The 22,281-nt window shown below is 36.5% G+C and overlaps 1 protein-coding gene across 1 annotated transcript in view; it reads left to right on the top strand.

Annotated features, from left to right (window-relative positions):
• Nucleotides 1-22,281, top strand: part of CORIN (corin, serine peptidase) — a 180,012-nt gene that overhangs the window by 32,144 nt on the left and 125,587 nt on the right. The window contains exon 3 of the mRNA XM_054582139.1: nt 3,515-3,715. Within this exon, the coding sequence (XP_054438114.1) occupies nt 3,515-3,715 (201 nt within the window). The remainder of the gene's footprint in view (nt 1-3,514; nt 3,716-22,281) is intronic.

Here is a 22,281-nt window from a genome sequence, read left to right as displayed (position 1 = left end):
ATCAGGGACTGGCCCACAACCCAGGCATGTGCCCTGACTGAGGATTGAACTGGCAGCCTTTCACTTTGTGGGATAATGCTCAACCAGCTGAGCCACACCGTTCATGGCTGGTGGTTGATTTTTTCAACCTGTGTACCTTGTCCAAAATGAGAAGTGTCTGTGGGTATATGTGCATGTGTATGTATCATGCCTGAACTCAATTCTTGTGTAAGTTAAATAACTCTTATAATTTGCAGTTTCCCTTTCTCTGAAAACCTGTGAAGAAGAGTTAATTACAGCATTTGTTTCACAAGATTCTTGGGAAGCTAACTCAATAGAAGCTTACAGTGAGGATACTTAGGAAGGTGTTTGTGTCCCGTTGCTGCTGTGACAAATCATCACAAACTTAGTAGCTTGAAATAACACAAGTATATTCCCTTAGAATTATGGAAGTCAAAAGTCCAAGATACGTCTCATTGAGCTAAAATTAACATGTTGGCTGTATTGTGTTCCTTCTGGGGCTCCAGGAGACACTGTTTTCTATTTTTTCCAGCTTCTAGAGGCTTGTTACATACCGTGGCGCGTGGCTCCTTCCTAACTTCAGTACGAGCAAGGGCCCATTGAACCTTTCTCACACTAAATGGCTCGGGCACCCACTCTCTCACTTCCCTCTTCTGCTTATAAGGACCCTGGGCTTGACTGAATAATCCAGAATAAGTTCTCTATCTCAAATTCCTTCAATTACATCTGCAACATTCCTTTTGCCACGGAAGGTATGTGAGGTAACATATTCACAGGTCCCGAGGCTTGGGATGAGGACGTCTCTGGGACAGCATTTTGTTGCCAGTGGCAGTGGTCAGTCCACTCATTGTAGTGATCAGGAAAGTGTGGCTATTGTTACTGGAACTGTGGGCAATTTCTTAAACACTGTGAAATAGAGCTGAAACACATCTGAGCCATAAAACCTCGATATAATGTGGTCTTCTATTCATAATTTAGCATGAAAGAGCCACCATTATTTCACTTCAAAAGTGAGTCAAGTGGTTTACTTTTGAAAATTTTCTTAGTCATTTTGCTTTGTTGGTAAAATGAAATTGGTATTTATTTAAAAGTACTTTAGTAGCCCTAAGGGAGACAATTTGTGTAGCAATGACTAATAGTTATCAAGAACTTACTGTGTGCCAGGAACCATTTCAAATATTCCTATACGGACCAATTTGACTCTAATGACCAGCCCCATGAAGGGAAGTACTTTTATTTTTTTATTTTATGTCAGTTGAGAGTTTGCACAAGGTTTCAGGATAATAAGTGCTAGAGATGGGATTTAAGCCCAGGGGGGCAGATGGTAGAATCTGTACCTTTCACCACAGAGCTGCAAAAATAAGGACATGGAAGAATGAACGCTGTACTTTGGGCTAATAACTCAGCACTTTTATAACTCATCATGGTATAGCTTGAGAGTATTTAGGCTTACTGAGTTCTAATTTTTATGCTCTTTAAAAAATGCATAAAAAGTGACTAACTGTGAGTTGTGGGTTGGTCAGTTTCCAGAGATACTTGAAAAAAAAAATTGTCTAGTCAGTCCAGGCTTTTAAAAACAGCTTGTTCTGTGTCTCTGTCTGTCTTTCTTACTCCTCTCTCTCTTTCTCTCTCTCTCTCTCTCAAAAATATACTTTAGGAACATTGGCTATATTAACTACCATATATCAGATATTCTCTTTCTATTCTGCCAAGCTGCTTTATATGTAGACTTTAAGAGTAAGAAAACTGACTTTATTTTCTTGAGAGTCAGTGTTCCCTAAGAAAGTTGGTGTTTCAAAGGACTTCTGAGAATAATCACATATCATTACCACTCACCACGGTGGTTAGGTAAAAAAGATAAAGGAAAGATTATTAATAAGGCTAATCATTACAAACAAAATATTAAGAACAACTGTAGATATTTTATACAGTAAGGATCTCCTTTTAAGTGAATTACTCAGGGACATAACTATGAGGAATTGGCATTTGCTAGAAGTATGTTGACAGAGCTGGGTGCTGATTCATAGAGAATGACAAGTAAATGAACTTTATGTGCCTTGTATATTCATTACAGCCACATTGGTGGAAGCAACATGTTATGGGAAAAAATCCCTTTATGCCCAAACAAGTAGAGATCAACTAGCAAATGGATGTAAATAACATATCTAATTTATTAGTAAACATTTCTGTATGAATAAAATGCATGTTATAGAGTAAGCTAGTCTATCTCATATTTATTTAGATCCATAGTAAATTCTAAATCATTTTTAAAAGCTATTAAATGAGGTCTCTCATTTCCCCTACAGCCTGATATTTACTCATAATCACACTGACAGTTTGGAGAGCGTGTTACCTGCACTGCATGGTCATGACTTAGCTTTTACGCTCCAATGTTTTATTTAGAATCCTTTGGAAAATGAAACTGTTGACCTAAGTTAGCTAGAAAACAGCTGCTTTTCTATTTTGATTTGTAGTTAATGTTTTCCAAGTGTCAAGCACATGGAGAGAAATTTTTTCCATAGACTGATATTCAACATTTTATTTATATTTCTTTTATTTTTAATAGTCCATGGACTGTTTGGAAAAAAGAGAACCAATGAGAGCATTCACTGTAAATGCTTTTAGAAAAAAAATCTCCCTTGGGTATTTCTATAATGGATCAATATCACATTCATTTATTTTAGAAAGCATACTCAACTATAGTGCTATATTCTGGAAACAGCCTGTTGTCTGTTTTGACTGAGTTAAAAATACATTATCTCTTTCAAAATTTTCAGAAGTTTCTGCCTAAAGTCAAAGCTGGGTGGTTCTCAATAGTCAGGTTTGACTCTTTATTTTGTCAGTGAATGAAAACCTTGAGAAAGTGGCCGGTTGATCATCTTAGTTTAGTCATTATTTCTTATTTCTTGTAAGTATATTTTATACCTTCTTGTTAAAAATGACAACAATTTAATTTATTCTTTTTTGTTGGGGTTAGAGTTCCACTTTTTAAAAATATTTTTTCTATGATATAAGTATTAGTAAACATATGAGACATATTTTTATTTTTGTGTTATGGCCAATTCACTGAAATTTAGTGCAAAATGTGAAGAAACATAAAGATGAAGCTAAGGACACACAATTCTGTCCTTTGGTGGCAGGGAGAGATGTGGAGAGCATATGTCCCGGGTGCTGAGTCGCATCAAATGAAAGAGAAGGCAGGCAGGAAACTGTGAGCTTTGCCACATTTTTTGAAATTGTGATGAGTCTCAGGTGAGGTGGAATAGCCCTATAGTCTTTGAGCACTGAAAACTTCGATGAGAAGGCAGTCGCTTCTTCAGAGGGTTGGGTGACCTGCAGTAGAAGCAAAGCTCTGCTGGTTAGTTGTGCTAGACATCGTCTTCCTCTTCGTGTTTGCCTGGAAAGAATGAGGCTTGAGAAAGTAGCTCTAGAGTTTTTTAAATATGCTTTTAAAAAATGAATACTTATAGTAAGTTTAAATTTTTTATATATATATATATATTTTGTCTTTCAGGAACATTACAAAAAGCCTATTTTAAACCAAATGGGAGTGAACCTATGGCCACTGATGGTGAAGTTCAAGTCCCTGATGTTATCTTTGCAAATACAATTTACCACGAGAGCACTGTGACATCTACTACACACACCGACCAACACATTCCAGCTTGGACCACAGATGCTTCTCTCCCAGGGGACCAAGGTCACAGGAACAAAAGTAAGGCTGAAGGTGCTGGATGCATGTGCCCTTGAATGTCTGTGGGACCCATAGGTAGATTTTTAAGTGTGGCAACAGATGCTTTTAATTCACAGTCACTTACTGGCCATATGGGCAAAGCTCCACTCACTTCTCCTGCAAGCCTCACAGAGCGCCCTAAACATGAAATGCCCTCAGCTCAGCCATCCAAGTAGAGACCTGAGTCAGTCATGAAGATGTATCAGTGCCATTCAACAGTTCTAAGGCAAACAAATGTTGCCATTTGCCCCAATGTCATGGTACTGATTTTGTGGTGCTTCACCTCTAAAAGTTTTTGTTTCTGTTTTGAAGTTTTAAGTTGCTTATTTTGAGATGGTTAAATTAATATGTAAATTAAGTTACCTATTTTGTGATTGATGCCTTGTAGAAGGGGTCCCAGTTCTAAAATAGAATGCCAAGTGACTTAACAGGAGCTACCCTCCCCTCCATTTGCTTTTGACATGTCCATGCGTTCATATTCCCTTCCTTCACTCTCCTCCCTCTTTTATTGGCCGTGCAATCTATTTCACATGTTGGTGACTGACAAGTCCTCACACCCTGAGGTAAATGGCATGTGTGAAACTTCTGCTTGAGGACAAGTGGAGAGATCTGTCATTTATCCCCGTAAAAGAGCTGGGAGAGAGAGAAGACAGAAAGCGTGGAGGCTGGGTCAGTTAGATGGTAGCAGACAATATGCTCTGGAGAGTGAATATTCCTCAATACCCCTCAGATTTTTTAGTAAAATTACTAAACTTCCAGAGCGTTGATGGGAGTGGATTTGTGTGGAAAGTGCCAGATACCTTCAGCTCCGAGTTAGCACTGATAAAACAAATTCAGAACTGGTAAAACATAGTCAGAACTTTCTCTGTCATTGTCTTGATCCTTCTTTTCTACTTCCTAAAACAAAGTTATGTGACTGAAAACTATACCAAGTCATACCATCCACGATCATTTTCTTGTTTGTGTCTCTCTCTTCATGCGAACCCACAAAGGTGAATCAATTCTGAGGTACAGGGCAGAGTATTTATTTTCATTCTGAGCCAGGAAGGGAAGGATTAAGCTGACTGTCAGCTATCACAGTGCATGTTTGCCAGTGTGTGAAGAAAAGCAGGATTATTGTTTCTCTAGCCCCAAAGAGACAGACGGTTTGGATTCCACTGTTTCACGCAGCACCGAGAGGTATTAGTTGTGTCTTGGGCTTGGTGTTCACCAGTGATTCATACGGGTTTGTGTTCATTACCCGACAGTAACACTGCAGACCTGAATTGTGCCAAGTCAAATTTATTTTCTTCCTGAGTTTAAATGTGAGGTTTTTAATATTTTAGTCATGCCTTCAGCAGTTCATTATTCTTAAGGACAGTATTTTTCCATCAGAAGTGCAAAAGTAATTTAAGTAGAAAGCCAGTCCAGTTAATGTGGTTGCAATTACAGCCATTGTTATTTTTTTTTACTAAGTGGATGTGTCTCGGTTTTGGAAGTTCCATTATTGTTAAGATTCAAGCGGAGGTGACAAACACATACTCTGAAGAGTAAAGAAACATATGGTGCTTCTTGCTCACTTTAGAAGTTAATGGAATGGAAGTCTGTTTGACTCATTTTTTATTTCTGTGGCTGGAATATTGTTTGAGAATATGAATGTAATTGGACATGTAAAGGAAATCCAGGTGAAATTAGAATGATTAAATAGAGAAAGGCTGAAACTTTTGAGTATGTGTCATTTGATGTTGTTCATGTGCTTGACTGTTAGCACTGAGCTTTATTGACTATACAGACACTCAATAGGCTGTCTATATTAACTAAAATTGTTTATTGCAAGGGATTTGATAGATTTTCATACTTTTCAGTAATATTGCTAGCCTGTTATTAAAGACCTTTTGGTAGTTTTCAGAGCATGTTTGAGTATTCTCTCTTTCATTCTTATAATTAACTGATGAGGTACACAGCACAGGCCATATATTTCATTTTTCAAGATATAAAACTGAGTCTTAGGGAAATTAAGTTGACATATGCAATATCACTTCTTTAGTAATCAGTAGACGTGGAATTGAGATGCAGATCTTGGGACTCCTAGACCAGTACTCTTTCAAGTATTTCATGCTTCCTTATTCAATTTTATTGTGTGTGTTTTTGTTTTTTTTTTTTTTTTTTTTGCAGTAGCAGGATCATTACTGAGCAAATTTTAAGCTCTGAGAGGGTAGAAGAGTAGTCTGTTTTGTTTACTACTCTGTATCCCATGATCAGTGAAATAATTGTCGAATAAATAAATAAATAAACTGCAGTCATTTCAAAATTTTAGTATCTTATTTATCACTTTTACTAGTAATGCCTAATCACACTTCTGCACTTGATATTTATTTAACCAATTTTATTTAAAGCATCATTTAATGCCTTGTTATCCATACTAACACCTGGCGGAGAATTTGTCTTTTTTCTGTTTTCAATTATTCTCTAATGAAAACATCATTTTAAATTCCAGGCATATGTAAAAGCTATTTAAGTCCACTTCAGTCCAAAAATACAGTAGCCAGACATTCCGTCCTACCCAAATATCCTGGATAAAAAAACCAAGGGGAGAACTCCTGGCAAATGGTACCAGGAAATAGACTTTCCTTAAGACATTTCCTCCAGGGGGTCCTTAATATCATGCCAAAGTTGAGGATACTACAGTTCGTAAACTTTTAACCAGAGCACCTCCCCACACTACATTGTGCAGCAGAGCTGGGCTTTGTAAATGTGAACCAGGCTTTATGTGACACCTGTTATTTCTGGAGTTTCATTAATGCATTTTGAAAACCAGTTGTAACGTGCAAAAGAAACATGTCCGTAGTTAGCTTTCAGCAAGGGATTTTTCTAGGTTGCTTTCTGTATTTGGGTTTTTACTTTCACTTTTATTCCTTACATATTTTATAAATATTTAAACATAAATTGAGTTTTAAGGAAAGAGAAAAACTCTTTGGCCAACCTAGAGCTTTTGGGTTAAATATAATATGGCACACAATAGAATAACCTAGAAATGGATCAAAAATTAAAGTAACAAGAGTGGATTAAGGTACTGAAAGCTTGAAGTGTTCTGTTTTTGGTAACCAGCTCCTAAATCTCCTATATCAGATGAAAACACATTGTACCTCTCATTTACTTAAAAAATGCTTTTTTGAAATAAAGTCAACATGCCATAAAATTCACTCTCTTAACATGTACTATTAAGTATTTTAAATATATACTCACAGAGTTGTACAGCCATCACTGATATTTAATATTAGAACAGTTTTATCACTGAAGAAAGAAATGCCATATTCATTATTCCTTATTTTTTCTTTCCCCCAGCTTGGGTCTAAAACTAATCTATTTTTTGTCTCTATGGATTTGACTTTTCTGAAATGAGATGAATTTCATATAAAGGGCATCATACAATAAATGTGTGGCTTTTGTGACTGACCTCTAGTATCTTTCTTGGATATGGACAGAGCCTTGCACATGTACCTGGCCTTCTAAGATCCCAAGACATACATCAGAGCTTTCCAAAGGCCCCTTTGAACATCTCATTTCCAAGTTTTTCCTTTTAAGGTTTTTGTCAGACTCTTATTTCCAACAACATCAATTGTTTAACGTCATAACCACCCAAGACAAGAACAAGACAAGATATTCTTGTCTTGGGTGGTTATGACGTTAAACAATTGCCGCAGATTGTGTTCGACAAGCACCCTGGGGATGGAGCTGTTTGTATAGACTCAGGAAGCTCCGAATCAGGTCAGATAAAGCCCAGCCCTGAGGATGGATCCTTTCCAGGAGCTTCCAGATAGATTGAGTGGTGACAATTATCTGGGGACAGCTTTTAGGGGAGCTTCAAACCCATTCTTCCCTTTCCATTGCCTCCTAAGTTGTTAGTTTTCATAGTCACCCTGGTTGCAAGGCCATTGGTTTTTTAAGGCTATTGTAGAACTGAGGAGAGGGTGAAGGTAATAGTGCATGTTAAAATGCTACGAAGATCACAGTTCTTACTGTGATACAGACATTTTCCTTGACTAATGAAAAATGCAAGCTTTTGGTTAAATCCTGAATTTGTGAAAGATTTGATTTTGATAATTTTTCCAGTGTTTTTCCTGCTTTCATGGAGAAACAGTTTTGGGAGATCTTATCTTCCAATATTTTATATTTCCTCCAACATTGGGAGTTGATTTTTCTTCTTTTTATGATGTATACACATGATTATATTATATATATTAATTGTAAATGAAGTCTTTTTTCTCTTTTTTTGTGTAAATTGCTTTATTTCTTCTGCTTCCTTTTGCATCATATTACTCTATCCTTACAGGTAACCCAATGTTAATAACCTAATGTATATGATTTTATAGTTTCCTCCATGCTCATACTACTATATATGAACATACATACATATACATGTATATAAAATAATGTACATGTACAGGTGATTTTGTCATTGTTTTTCAAAAAGTAAGATAATGTTTATTATATATAATTTTCTATGCAATGTTTTTCTTATTGAAGACTATTTCATGTAAATATCTCTAATTCATTGTTACAACGAGCAGTATTCCATGTTGTCATTGTACAAGAATTTATTTCATCTATTCTCCCAATAATGGATATTTACCTTATATTTAGTTTTTAGTTTAGTTTTTTTTTTCTTCCGTGAACTAACAGTCTCTCTTCTGAAGACCAAATGATTTGGATCGTGGCAGTGAAACTGTCTAAATAGTAGTGATTTATTAACACTGGTAACTTTGCACCAAAATGCTCTAAGCACATACCCCAAATTTACTAACTGTAGAAGCTAATGCACCGATCTAAAACCTTAAGGTTATCCTTGCTTCCTCATTTCCTGTTTTTAACATGGCCTTTCTAATTAGCTCGAAAGTGAGCTCTGCATGAATATGAAGCTAAGAGGATCAGAGCATGTATTGTTTTACCTGGATTACTATTCATCAGGCCACTCTCCAAAGGCAGATTTGGAGAGAGGGAGTCTACCTAGACATTTGAAATCAGGGAAGTTTCCTCCCCTTTTTTCCTAACATTTTCTAATCCTATTAAACATGGAACCTTAAATGTTTTTATTATGTTTTTCAATAGCAGTTCTACGGCCCTCACAGTCATGCACCCACCTCTGTAGATTCCTTTCTGTAGATTATTGTGCAGCTTGGCGCGGGAGTCTGCGCTGATATGTGTAAATGTATATGGATGAATGGCTTAGATGTAGTTTAGACTTGTATCCTTATCATTCCTCTGTTATGTTGTTGGACAGTATTTCTCTGCCTCGGGTCTGAACGACCTCAGAAGTACTCTGAAAGATTCGAGAGTTCTCCGTAAGAATTTCTTAAACACATGCTTTCATTTCATTTTCAGTGAAAATTAAAAAAAAAATTAACGTAAACCTGCTCTTAATTACCTGGATCACCATCTTACAACAAGTACTATATGATTTTTGGTGCCTGTATTTGAGTTTCGATTTATGATTACATTGCTGCTAAGCTATACTGCTTAAACTGTTAAAAAATGATTAAAGACAATTTAGGTGATAAAAGCTTTATTTAATATTTCATAAAGTGGACAATCTCCTTTAGAATCACAAGATGGGGTGGAAGGCAGGAAGCTTTTGTAAGATAAAGAATAAACAAGGAAGAGAAAAATAGAAAATACCTGATTGGCTGGGGCCATGTAGTCAACCTTGTTTTGGATAAGAAGAAACAGGCTGAAAGTATGGAACTTAGGGTAAGCTTGGCGTTTGGAGACTGGCTGACTGGAAAGACTGCCTTTCTTGTCAAGCAGAGCATTTGCAGGGGCAGAAAAATTACCTAGGTTTTGGTTTGCTGACCTGGCGCCCTGCACACGAGTGACTCCATCTTGGGCCTATGAAGTTAATTCAACAGACGTTTGCCAGCCATCAAGAAAGGATCCAAGGGCCCTGGCCAGGTAGCACAGTTGGTTAGAGGATTGTCCTGTTACACAAGCGGGACAACAAATCGATGTTTTTCTCTCTCTTCCTGTCACTAAAATAAATAAATATTTTTTTCGTTTTTTTTAAAAGAAAGGAACAGAGACAGACTCAATAGATACTATTCAGAGTTACAGAACAAAGTACATTCTGGCAAATACTTTGTGGCAGTTCAAATAGTGGAAAATCATAACCAACTCACTCAGCTGGGATATGTTGTAGTATAAGTTCCCCAAATACAGAAGAACTTGTGAATCTGCTAGGTTTCTTCTCAGAATAAGGTATTGGTGCTTAAAATAAAGAACTGAGAATCACAAAGGAAGGTAGTTTTGTAAAAATTTTGTTATAAAAATATTAGAAATATAAATTATAATGTAACATTACATTAACATCTAGCAATACATCTAGAAATACATCTAGCATTCGGTCAATAAATGCTAGTTTTATAACAGCAATGAACATAAATAATATTTTGAAATGTTTGCAATAACTTCATGTTGCTTTGAAAATAGCCATGATTTCTGACTTGTTTTTCTATATTTGTTGCCTATGTTGATAATTTAAGTATGCTAAATTTCAGTTAGAAATTAAAATGATTTCCATTCTTTGATGGAAATAAAGATGCTATTTATCTTTCATTCACACATATGTATGCATATATATGTATACACATATATAGATCATATTTGGGGGGGGGGTATTTTTGTTTTTTGTTTTTTTTTTGGTTCCTGGGAGAGTCTAAAGCCTGCCTAAGTTGTTTCATTAAGAGTTTGCTACTCCAAAACTTACTGTAGCGATGACCCTGGATGCTATCCTTTATGTGCCCTATTGGACTCCACTGTTAGACGCCAAGGGTCAAGTCCAGTTGGTTACCCTCTCCTATACATTAAATCATATTCTTCAGGTTTAAAGAGCAGTTATGAGATTTAGACATGAGCTTCTAACATCAGCATCTTAGCAAGAACAAGTGAAGCATTTAAATAACTGTTGCATGCTTGTCTGGTTAGCATGGTAGCATTCTTGAGGCGGGGGGGCGGAGAAAGGAAATTTGATGTAGGAATGGACTCTGTCTTGCTCTTTTTTCTCCTCACTCTCCTTTCCTTCCTCCTTACTCCATCTTTATATGACTCTGTCCCTAGGATGTATTGGGTTCCTCCCAGAGTGAGCAAAGCTAATCATTTGCAGAGCTAGACTTTTCAAAGGGGTAATGGAACAGTGCCTGCCATTCTCCTTTGGCTACAGTCCAATCCCTCTCTTCTCAAAGATTTCTGGGCAGGACTTTCTGACCCTCTTTCTGAAATGAATCTTGCAATGTTGCACAGATGACATGTGCCCCCAAAGGTAAGGGGCTCATAACACTTTAATACAGCAAATGAGAGTCAGAGTTAAACAGTTATGTTAAAAAAGGCCTGTGGCTCGACATTTTACTCTCCAGATTCATTATCACAGTTTCCTCTTCAAGAACAGCCCACATACTCTTGGTCCACAGAGAGAAAAAGCAGTAGCGTGCTGATAATAGCAGTGCCAGAACAGTCCCAATCAAACTCAGGGAAAAAAAACAGTGTTTCAGAAGCCAAAGTCTCAGATAAAAATTTTTAAAAATTAGTGATTTACTCCCTGGGGTTCGGAAAGAAAATTGATACTGTATATATCTTTTTGCCTGAATCATTCAATCTGCTGACTGTCTCAGGGTTTTGGTCTTTGTACAATTTTGTGTTGAGAGCAGAATACCCATCATTGAGAATCTGTTTGCTGTTACTTGTGCCTTTGGAGAATATGTCTTTTGCCTTACTTGTAGTTGAAATAAAGTATGGTAATAAGTTTTCCAAGTCAAAAGCTTTGCATCAATTCAAATGTGATGCAAAGCATTCTTTGTCTTTTAGTATTGATACATTTTATTCTTCTATTTTGCTGCTTTGCATCATTAACCTAATATTTGCATGTGGTGTTTGCTTTGATGAATTACAGTACTTGTTTATAATTATATTAATTGTTGTAAACTCATGATACTTATATACCCTTCAAAGCTTTATGGGACATCTTAGTTTCTGAGAGCCTAGGTTAACATTCTGGGAAGCACCAGTCATTCACCAGAGGCTATGTATTGGGTGCCAAGCTTTGGGGTTTGGCTGTGCAGATTATAAAGATGGGTCAGATAGAAATCCTGTGTCCAAGTAGCCAAGTAACTACTTGGAGACATGAACATATTATTTATAACCAGAGAAATTCTGTAAGAGAGGTTCAGGGGTGAAAGAAAACATGATCTATTTCAACTCTTAATATTTCAAAAGACAAGCTGGCTAATTCATAACATTTTTATGCTATAATAAATACTTCATTTTCCCAAACATCAAAAACTTCTGTTTACAATTATAAAAGTAAACTTTAAAAGGTGTCCTGGAATTTCCATTTTCAATCAGATTATGCTGTCTCATTCTTAGATTTAAAAACTTATCTATAATGTAATTATCTCAGATAATTATAGATCACTTAGATAAATTGAACAGAGCCTTTAGTTTTCAATGTCATGGGAGGGCCAACCTTTCTTTTATCGGTATTTATGAGAATTTATCACCTCAGGAAGTGGGAGGATTCCCTCTTTGGAATAACTTTGCAATTTTTCCGTTGTTCATTAGGTGATGAAGCTCAGAGAGATTGTTTCTGCTTGGGTTATATGTTTATAAATGTACATTGGATGAAGGCCTTAGCCTATGAATTTCTGGAGACCAATTTCTGGAGACCTGATGGCTGTTAAGCCACAGTGACTATGTTACCATATTATGTGTCCTTGAAAGTCAACAAAACATTTTAAAAATAAATGATATAGGAGGGTTCTTGTGGGGAATGAAGACCTTAAATCAAAGCTATTTGCCGGTTTGGGGATTGGCCAAGTGGCCACGTTATTGCCAATCACAAGGGATAGTGAAGCAGGGTCTGCGTGGGGAAACAGCAAGTACTGTCAGTGGCCAAGTAGGGACCCATCAACCCTTCCTTCTTTTCTATTTCCCCTTTTTGGAATGGGAATGTCTATTCTATGCCTGTCCCACCATTGTATTTTGGAATCGCGTAACTTGTCTAGTGTCAAAGATTCACAGCTGGAGAAGAATTTTGCTCCTGGGTGAATTGAACGTTGAGTCTCAGCCCTATCTGAGTTACATGATATTTAGATGAGACTTTGGACTTTGGACTTTAGAGGCCATGCTGGAATGAGCATCTTTTGGGGCTGTTGGACTAGAATAAATGTCTTGTGCACATGATAAGGACATGAGTTTACATGAGTTTGACAGGCCAGGATGGAATGTCACGGACTGGATGTTTTCAGTTCACTGCAGCATTTCTGGAATCTTGAGATTTCATTTTCTTTAGGGAGAATTTAGCTGTTTACATAAAATAAGTTTTATTTTATGAAATATTTCTAGACATTTATAAGGAGTTGGCTTTCCAGTTATTTTGTCCACAATATTTCAGAACCCTTTCTTTAACAAAAGTGTTTCACATATAAGATTTTAATCACTCATGGAAGTGGAGAGAACAGTACAATGAATGCCCATGTGCCCCTCTCATCCTCTCAACGTTTTATCAGTTTTCTCAGAATCTTTTTTTAAAGGATTTTTCCCTAGTGCTTCTTGTACTGGAGTTTAAACTCGCTCTCATAATTGAAAGTTCAGCTACTGTCTGTAGTCTTTACCCAGAGGAATTTTATTAGCTGGCTTTTAATTAAAATACTGTACTTCAAAGTTTTAAAAAATCACGCCGTGAAAACAAAGGCTTTACAGAGCAATATGTTAAATCCTATCTTAAATATTTAAATCCTCTATTAAATATTTAATTATCAGTAAAATTCATATTCCAGAATTTTCCAACTATAGGAAAAATTACAATGTCCCTAGAAGCAAAATTGATTTGACATTCCTCTTCTGGGCTTTTGTGTCACATACCCCATGCCTGCCGTTGTGCCCTCAGATCTTGATCTCTCCAGGTGAGCAGCATACCTGCCCCCGTTGAACCTGGGGCAGTCTCACTAATTTTGACTTTAATCCTTTGCTATTTCAACTCTACAGGGTGGGGCAAAAGTAAGTTTACAGTTGTTCATATGGAAAATAATGCAATAATTAATTAATAATGATACAAGAATAAACCCCATTTTGTGTACTCACTATAAACGTACTTTCCCCCACACTGTATATATTCATTTCCGTGTTTAAACTTCCCGTTTCTCTTTTTTAGTTTTATTACCACAGAGCCCTCAATTCCAGTTATTTCCATTTCCATTCTAATATGAAAATGGCAGGAATGAGGAAGTCTCTGGGATGACATTGTTCAAGCCAGGTGACGCATAATCTGTGTGTGTGTGTGTGTGTGTGTGTGTGTGTGTGTGTGTGTGATCTGACAAGTGGATTGCATTACCTACTATAGTTGGTAACAAGTAGGAGGAAAGTATTCTAAAAGTTTCCGTTAATATCTTCTTGATAAAGAAGAAACATTTTTCTTAATGCTCAACAAATGAGCATTACAATTTGATCAAATTCCTCTAATCTGTCCCTTAGAGAGACATAGTATAGTTATTAATATTATCTTAAGAAACTCCCTATGTATTGAGTACTCAAAATGACTAACTCATGATAGATTGGCCTTACTGTGTCCACTGTAACTTAGAAGCAGGTAATGTAAAAGGCAGCAAGAATTTTAGCCCAGTAGTTGGGACACTGGCCTTAGACCATGCTTTTTCTCTTGGCTAAACTTGGGAGGGAAGCAGCTGCTTACGAAGACAGGGCATGGGCTCCTCAGCAGTCCCAAGTGTGGGCAGTTTCCCTGGAGAAGCATGTGCCTCTCCAAGCTGGAGCTGAAATGCGGTGTGCATATACATCCGGTTTCCCAGGGAGAGGCACTTCTTTTATGCAATGTTTGAGTCCCCGGGGGGCGCGGGGGCGGGGGAGAGCAAAGCCAGAGATGCTTGTGTGTTTGGTCATCTGTGCCTCTGACCCCTTAAAGTCATATAAAAAGGCAGAAGTCCTCTGGCTGTACTGGAGTCCCTGAGGGCTCATAGACTGATCACCTTTAGTTCTTACCAAGTGTTACAGAGAAACCCTGGGACTGCTGCTCAAATACTCCCATGCGGAAAGTCAGAGGTCCCTGGAGGGCGGGCTCCTCTCATCAATGGCCGGCTTCGCGAGTAGGCCGAGCTGTGTGTGGCACGGGGCCCTGAGCTTGGAAAGACTCCACGCACTGTATGAGTGCTCTGCTGCCACCTTGTTGACGTTTTTACTAATAATATAAGTAAATATAAATATGATGAATAATATAAAGAAAATAATATAAAAATAATTTTGAACAAGAGCGCACATTTTTATTTTACCCTTAGCGCCCCAAATTATGTCGCCCAGTCTGCACCCGGGTTTAACTGATGGGACCAACTTCAATATTGAATCTTGCCCTTGAACTAAGCACAATGTCATGAGCTGATTGTCGTTAGCCAGTCAAGTCCCATGCCTGGAGCTGGGCATAGGGAAAGGCCTCCCAAATTTCATGGGTGCCATTCAGTAACGGATAGGGCTTGTGCATGATGAGGTTACAACTCACAGGAACTCTTCCTCTACTCCCTTTTCTTGTTGAGTAGTTGCTCACGTTTTGCTTTTACTTTCTTGTCTTACATTGCCAGTAGTAAGATAAGAAGTGTATTTATTAAAATGAAGTAAAATGTCATATACATTCCAAAAAATAATACTGGAAATTTATTTTAAATATCTCTTTTTGAGAGTGGAGAACATATCTTCCCATACAATCTTATGCCCTGCAGAATTTTCTTGACAGATTCAGAAAGTAAAAAGATAAATACCAGTTCAGCTTGAGGCTGACTTGTTACAGATTTTAAGTTGAGAGAATTCTAAGTTGGAGAGGGATATGTGAATGAGAGTTTTACGAAACAGTAAGACCACAATAGCGACCGGGCATAGTCCAGCCTTAGCATACAGGTCTGCCCTGTCCTGCATTCCCCCAACACTTAAACCGTGACTGTTGCTAAACCTGAAGTGAGATTCCCCATAGAACTACACAAGGATGGAAAGCTGCTGATACCGAGTTGCCTTTGTGAGCAGCAAAGTCTGAAACTAACCACGAATGAGGTAGTGATTTTACAATACATGCTGCCCCCAATGAACAGGATGTGCCATGAAGTCATTTCTTATACTCGTATCATTATAGAATTTTTTTCCTTACCACAGCTGGCATATAAAAATAATTTTCATATGTATGAAAGTACATATGAAAATTATGTACTTATGAAAGTACATATTACATTTTGACTAAGTAATAAAATGTGCTCTAATTTCAAATTCTTATTTTTATATTACATTGCATCAAGCCCAGTGACTGAATACAGAATTAATAAATATTTTCTTAATGAATAACTAATGTTTTTAAACAGTTTGTGAGTGTTTTTTAAAAAGTAAAGACCAGCAAGTGTTTTACTTTGCAAGTAAGCAAGACTAATTAATGAAACTTTGAATGTTGATCCTCTATGCATTAGTGAGTAATTATTCCCTCTACAAAAGAATTTTTCATGCAATTCAGAGGAAAGAGGCAGAATGAAATCTTCATGTCTCTATCTCAATTTTCCTACCTATGTAACATGGATAAAAATATCTCATGTCTAGTTCACAGAGTTTTTGTGTCACAAATGAGATGATTGCAACAAAAACTTTAATAACGTATCATATGTGCTAATATGTAAAAATGTGTAAAAATCATTTAATTCTCACAATAACCCTGTAACACAGATATTATTATCCCCATTTTGCAGATAAAATCTGATGGAGAAATTTAGTAAGTTGTCAGAGGCTACGTAACAATAGAATGATAAAGGCAGGATTTGAATTAGACTGTGGAACCATCATATTATGTATGAGAAAGATGTTTTAAAACTTGAAAATGCTGTATGAATTTGAGTTATTGTTATTATTCAATCATTAGTAAATCTAGGTTAGATAATTACATGGGGACAAGATATGTAGTTCTTTTAAAATTAATAAAAAATGACTGATGGATAAAGATGTATCATCTGAAATATTACATCTTATTTAGTTCTATCGAGTGTGAATAATTATTTTACAATAAAATATTGACTCTTCACTGTGTTACAACATTGTCATACTACAGATCTGTTGAATGAATGAATTACATCAGGTGATGAGGCTTTAGCTACCATCTACACAACTTACAATCAAGTGGTATGGATGTGTGTATATAAATGAAAGGAGAGAATGACATATACATATACATGTGTAGGATGTGAAAGCTTGAAGCTTGGCAAAAGGCTTTGCCCAGAGACTTGAGGTTGCATTAATAATATTAAGTATGTAATATATGCAATTATATAGAAAATATTAAATGCCAAATGTCATGCTTCTTCTGGCAAGAGTAGCTAGCTCTTAACTCTGGTAATTTATACCACATTGCACTAGGTAAGTACTTATGTTTTTATTGTTTATTTTTCTCATAACTTAGGAAGACATTGGCCTACCTATGCCTTGTCTATATAAAGACTTATTACAAATGTCACAATTTACGCCTTAAAAAAATATGTCTTACTTTTGTCTCCTTGACTTCTTGTATGAGAAATAAAATAGTTACCACGTTTGGATTCGAAGATGTTTACAGAATGAGTTAAGAAGCCAGAATCTTCACAGAGAGGCCTTGTCTGGAGCTCTCTGTTCCTTCTTATCTCTCTGTAACTATCTTACAGATCATTTTAAGAACACCATATCTTTTCAGATTGGTTTTTCCCAGAAATCATTCTGGCAAATGTTACTTTTCCTGTGAGTTATCTAGAATAAAGAATGAACTTCATTATTCCAGACTGCTGATGCAGTTTTGACCTGGGCTGACTTCAGAGTACAGCCGGGAATAGATACTAAGCATTTCCAATCCAGATTGTCTCTTGGTAAAGATGGGTGACTTATTTTCACAACAGATTCATTGTTTTCTTTGAGAAGGTTTAGTTTTTACCAGTCTTGGAGGAGCAAATCTATTTCTGAAATCAAAAGTTTCATTAAAATATTTTACAGTGAAAGAAGTAAACTACAATTTTTAAAATGGAATAGTCTCTTTGACAGAATGATACAGTGGAAAAAATAAGCTATGAGGTCAGAAAGACCTGGTTTCAATTTCAACTCTACAACATAAAATGTATGTAACCTTGACTACTTTCTTACCCTCATTGAATCTGTCTCATCATTTGTAAAATGGGAATACAGGCAGCTTTTCCGGAGGCTTGTGGGAGGGTTAAATAAAGTGCTACATATAAAATACCTAGCAAACACCCAGCCTAGGAGGCCCTCAAGGATCTTTTGTCTATTTCCTTATCTTTAAATTGGTTTATTTTACTATAAAACAGTAAGTGGAAGTGAAATTGAGAATATCTTTTATGTTAAGTAAGGTACAACTTGAATAGATAATAATGGTTTATTTAAGCTTTTACAGCAAAGTAAATTTAGCTCATCCTATCCACTCTCCAAACTGCATATTTTTTTTTTTTTGCTGAAGATATCAATGCTGTTGAAACATCCGTCGAACATCAGCAGCAGTATTCAGGCACTGTTTTAAGTTCCATACCTTCACTGACGAATTGGATCTTCACAATCCTGTGATTAACATTATTATTATTTTGACTTTGTAGATTAGGAGGTTTGCCAGGGGTGTCCAACTCGCAGCTGAGGATGGCTATGAATGCGGCCCAACACAAAATCGTAAATTTACCTAAAACCTTTTTTTGCTCATCAGTTTTCATTAGTAGTTGTGTATTTAATGTGTAGCCAAGACAACTCTTCTTCCCGTGTGGCCCAGAGATGCCAAAAGGTTGGACACCCCTGTGAAAGTTAAGTAATTTCTCCAAGGTCACACAGCCTTGTGGGCACGAGAGTTTGGAGCCAGGCTCGATGTAGCCTCCTGGCCTCTCTTTCTCCCTCGGGTAGTAAGCTGGCTTTCACTTTGAGAAAGTGCTTGCTCCTACTCTTGTCAGCTGCCATCATTATTTTCACCCTCACTCTCCTCAGAGCTCTGCGGCCTTCTAGTGTACGGGTCTTCCTATTCAACTTTCTTGAGACTTTTTACTTTGTAAGCAGATTCTTCTCCTTTTTTCTGCTTATGGTGAGTTCTCATGCTAAAAAATACCAAGCATGTGTAAGGGTAACAGAATATATATATATTTTTTAAATTATATTTTTATTTTTTATTTAAAACACATGAAAGTTACCTACAAAAAATATTAGGTGAGTGGCTAAAATTTCAAGTAGTTATATTGTAATAAATTAAAATTATTTACCTCTTACAGGTTGTTATAAAAATCACTTGAATAACTTTTTTACTTTTTTTTACAATACAAAGCCTTCCCCCAATATTTTCAGTATCCTGAGAGAAAAAGGTGAAGGGATTGAGAAGTACAGGTTGGTAGTTACAGAATAGTCACGGGGATGTAAATGCAGCAAAAAGAACATAGTCAATAATATTACAGAATGTACACCTTTCATATGAAAGACAGGGCAGCTCCTCCTGTTGTCTTTCAACTGCTGCACTGTAGTCCAGAGATGAGTGGGAAGTTGGTTCCCTTTGATATTTTTATTTGAATCCTCAGTAAACAGGCAATGATGACAACTTAAATATTATAATAAGAAAAATGAAGATACGATGTGAGCAGAATGCTTGAGCATGAGTAAGAATTATTAAAAAAATCAAAAGAGTAGGTCAAATTTCTTCTTAGTATCTGAATTTTATAATATTCATACCTCTTAAATATTTAGCTCTCATCTGTTTCTTAGAGGAGAAATTTACCTTCAAACCGAACTCATTCGTCGTAATAATACATTTATGGTGATATTGCTCTTTCCTCAAGGAGGCATTCTGTTTTTTTTTTGGTTCTTGCTGAGCCATTAGGAGCATTGTGACTATGTGTAACAATGCCAGACACTATTTTTGTTTGTTTTTTTGTTTTCTGTGCCTCCACAATCCCGACTGGACTATCAGCACAGCATTTGTTGTGCATGGTGTCTTTTGCTCTACACCTAGAGCAGTGCTTGGAGTGCAATAAATATCTGTTGAATGAGCAGTGGGGAAGACCCCACTTGCTGCTGTGGAACTCATAGGAACCCATAGTGGTATAAACCCAGGTGAGAAGATACCTTTCACTATAACGTTTGGATCATGGGGCAGCTTTTGGAGGAAAGGAACTTGGATTTTGGAGGGGATGGCTGGAGTTGAATCCCAGCTTTTGCATTTACTAGCTGTATGAATCTTGCAGAAAATTCCTTAATCTTGTTTCCTCAGCTGTGAAGCAGAGTTAGTAAATTGTGGGGAGGCCAAATGAGCTAACGTGAATGGACCAAAAACAATGCCGGTGTTGACAGTTTTTCAGTAAATGTTAAGGACAAAAAATATGCAGGTAGAAGTGGTGAACGTGAGAAGGCTCCAACTGGTATATATAATCAGAAAAAGGCTAGAATTTAAACTGAAGAGGAGGGAGTAAAAGATATCATCTGAGAAGCAGCAACAAAACTGATGACAGGCTGGATGAGGGGAATGAAAAAGGGAAACTAGTGAAGAAAGCCAACTCTGCCATGAATTTCTTTCCAAACCTTTGGAAAGGGCTGTGTGCAGAGATCTGGCCTTTACCACCCCATCAATTTCTTAGGATCTAGAAGTAAGAAAAACAAATGTAGAAGCATCCCCGAGGGAGACCTGTGAAGCAATTTAGTTCAATGAGCCAATTTAGGTAAATTAGGACAAATCAACTGTGCTCTGATAAAATATTGCCTCTTGACGCAATGGAATTCTTTTTTTGTTTTTCAGTGCTTTAATTAATTTATTTTTTTGTTCAGCTACATTTGTCTCCACCTTCCCACCACCGCTTTCCCCTGCCCCCTCCCCAACCTCCCTCCCTCAGTCCTTCCCCACTTTGGCTTTGTCTATGAGTCCTTGATATTTGTTCCTTGACTTGACCCTTCCCTTTCCCCGCCCACCGCCCCCGCTTCCCTCTTGACTCTGTTGGTTTCTTTTTTCTTTCAATGTTGCTAGTCATATTTTCCTTGCTTATTTGTTTTGTTGGTTAGGTTCCACTTATAGGTGAGATCATGTGGTATTTGTCTTTCCCTACAACTTTAAGAACTGGAGAAACAACAAGTAAATCCCAGAGCAAGTAGAAGGAAAGAAATAATCAAGATCAGAGCAGAACTAAATGACATAGAGACAAAAAGAACAATTCAAAGGATCAGCCAATCCAGGAGCTGGTTCTTTGAAAAGATAAATAAAATCAACAAGCCTTTAAGCCGACTCATCAAGAAAAAAAAGGAGAGGACCCAAATAAATAATATCAGAAATGAAAGAGAAGAAATAACAACTGATACCAAAGAAATACAAAGGATTGGAATTCTTACTTAGTAGCCCTTCAATTAAATGTGCAATCGTCCATATGAAGTCAGCAAGGTTACCAAGGTTTCTTGTTAGATTACTAGAAAAAATATAGCAAAGTACTTTAGAAAATTGATATTTCATTATTTTTAATTTGATGGAGGACTTGTGTATTCGTCCACTTTTGTAACTGTGTCCCACTGCAAATCATTTTTTGTCTGCATACCTGTCTTTTTATCTATACATCCGTTCATCTTTCCATCATCTCCCTACCTATGTGAGCCTTAGTTTCTTAATTGATAACAAGAATATATATTGTATTATTAAAAATATTTTATAATATGACAATTCTGTGGAAAACTTTAGAAAACCATTATATGGATATAAAACAATATATTCATGGTCATACCAATTATTTTGAGACTTATTTTTTAAGGCCCGCACTATTATTTTATAATTACCCAAGTGTAGGTTATTTTTTCCCTAAGGGAATTTGCTATTTAGAGAGAGAAATATCTTCTTTTAAAAAACAATTTTAAAAAAATTTCAATTTTAGTGGGCCCACTTTTTTTTTTCTTTTGTGAAACTCACACTGTCTTGAACATAGCACAGCCCACCAAAATACGATTTTCCTATCTTATTTTTTTCAAATGATCTCTCCATATTTGGTGTTTTCTTTGGCTAAGTGGGGTAAATGAGCCTTTTGGTCAAATATGTTACATCATCAAGTATATAAACCCCAAAGCAGATGACTCCTAAAGAAAACAATGTAATATAAAACAAATTATAACATGTGGTCGGTATACATGGGTATATTATCTATGAATACAAATATAGACCTTGTGATATGTTATTATATGCTTTTTAGCCTCTTCCTTTTATGGGCCATTAGGATTTATCTTAAATAATTTTTTAACATAGTAACCCCCTTTTCATTAGCCTGAGGTGACTCCAAACAGAAGTTACTCAGAACACACATAGGTTTGAAGATCTGGAATTTCCACGTAATAGCTGTGCACTGTTGAGCAGATATCTTAGTCTTTCTGAAATTATTTCCTCATATATAATATAGATGTGCTATCACGTGACCGGGCTATGAAAATGAGATAACTATGAATGAGGGAATCTGAGTACCTGCTTTGATATCTGGCACAAGGTTTGTTTTCAATAAATGTTTTCCTAAGCCTGAAATTTCCACAGC

Source organism: Pteronotus mesoamericanus, unplaced genomic scaffold, assembly GCF_021234165.1.
Source record: "Pteronotus mesoamericanus isolate MK-2021 breed Mesoamerican mustached bat unplaced genomic scaffold, CSHL_Meso_final contig_68, whole genome shotgun sequence".
Lineage (NCBI taxonomy): Eukaryota > Metazoa > Chordata > Mammalia > Chiroptera > Mormoopidae > Pteronotus > Pteronotus mesoamericanus.
The sequence above is the reverse complement of the archived record's forward strand: the minus strand, read 5'-3'. Positions and strand labels throughout refer to the sequence as shown.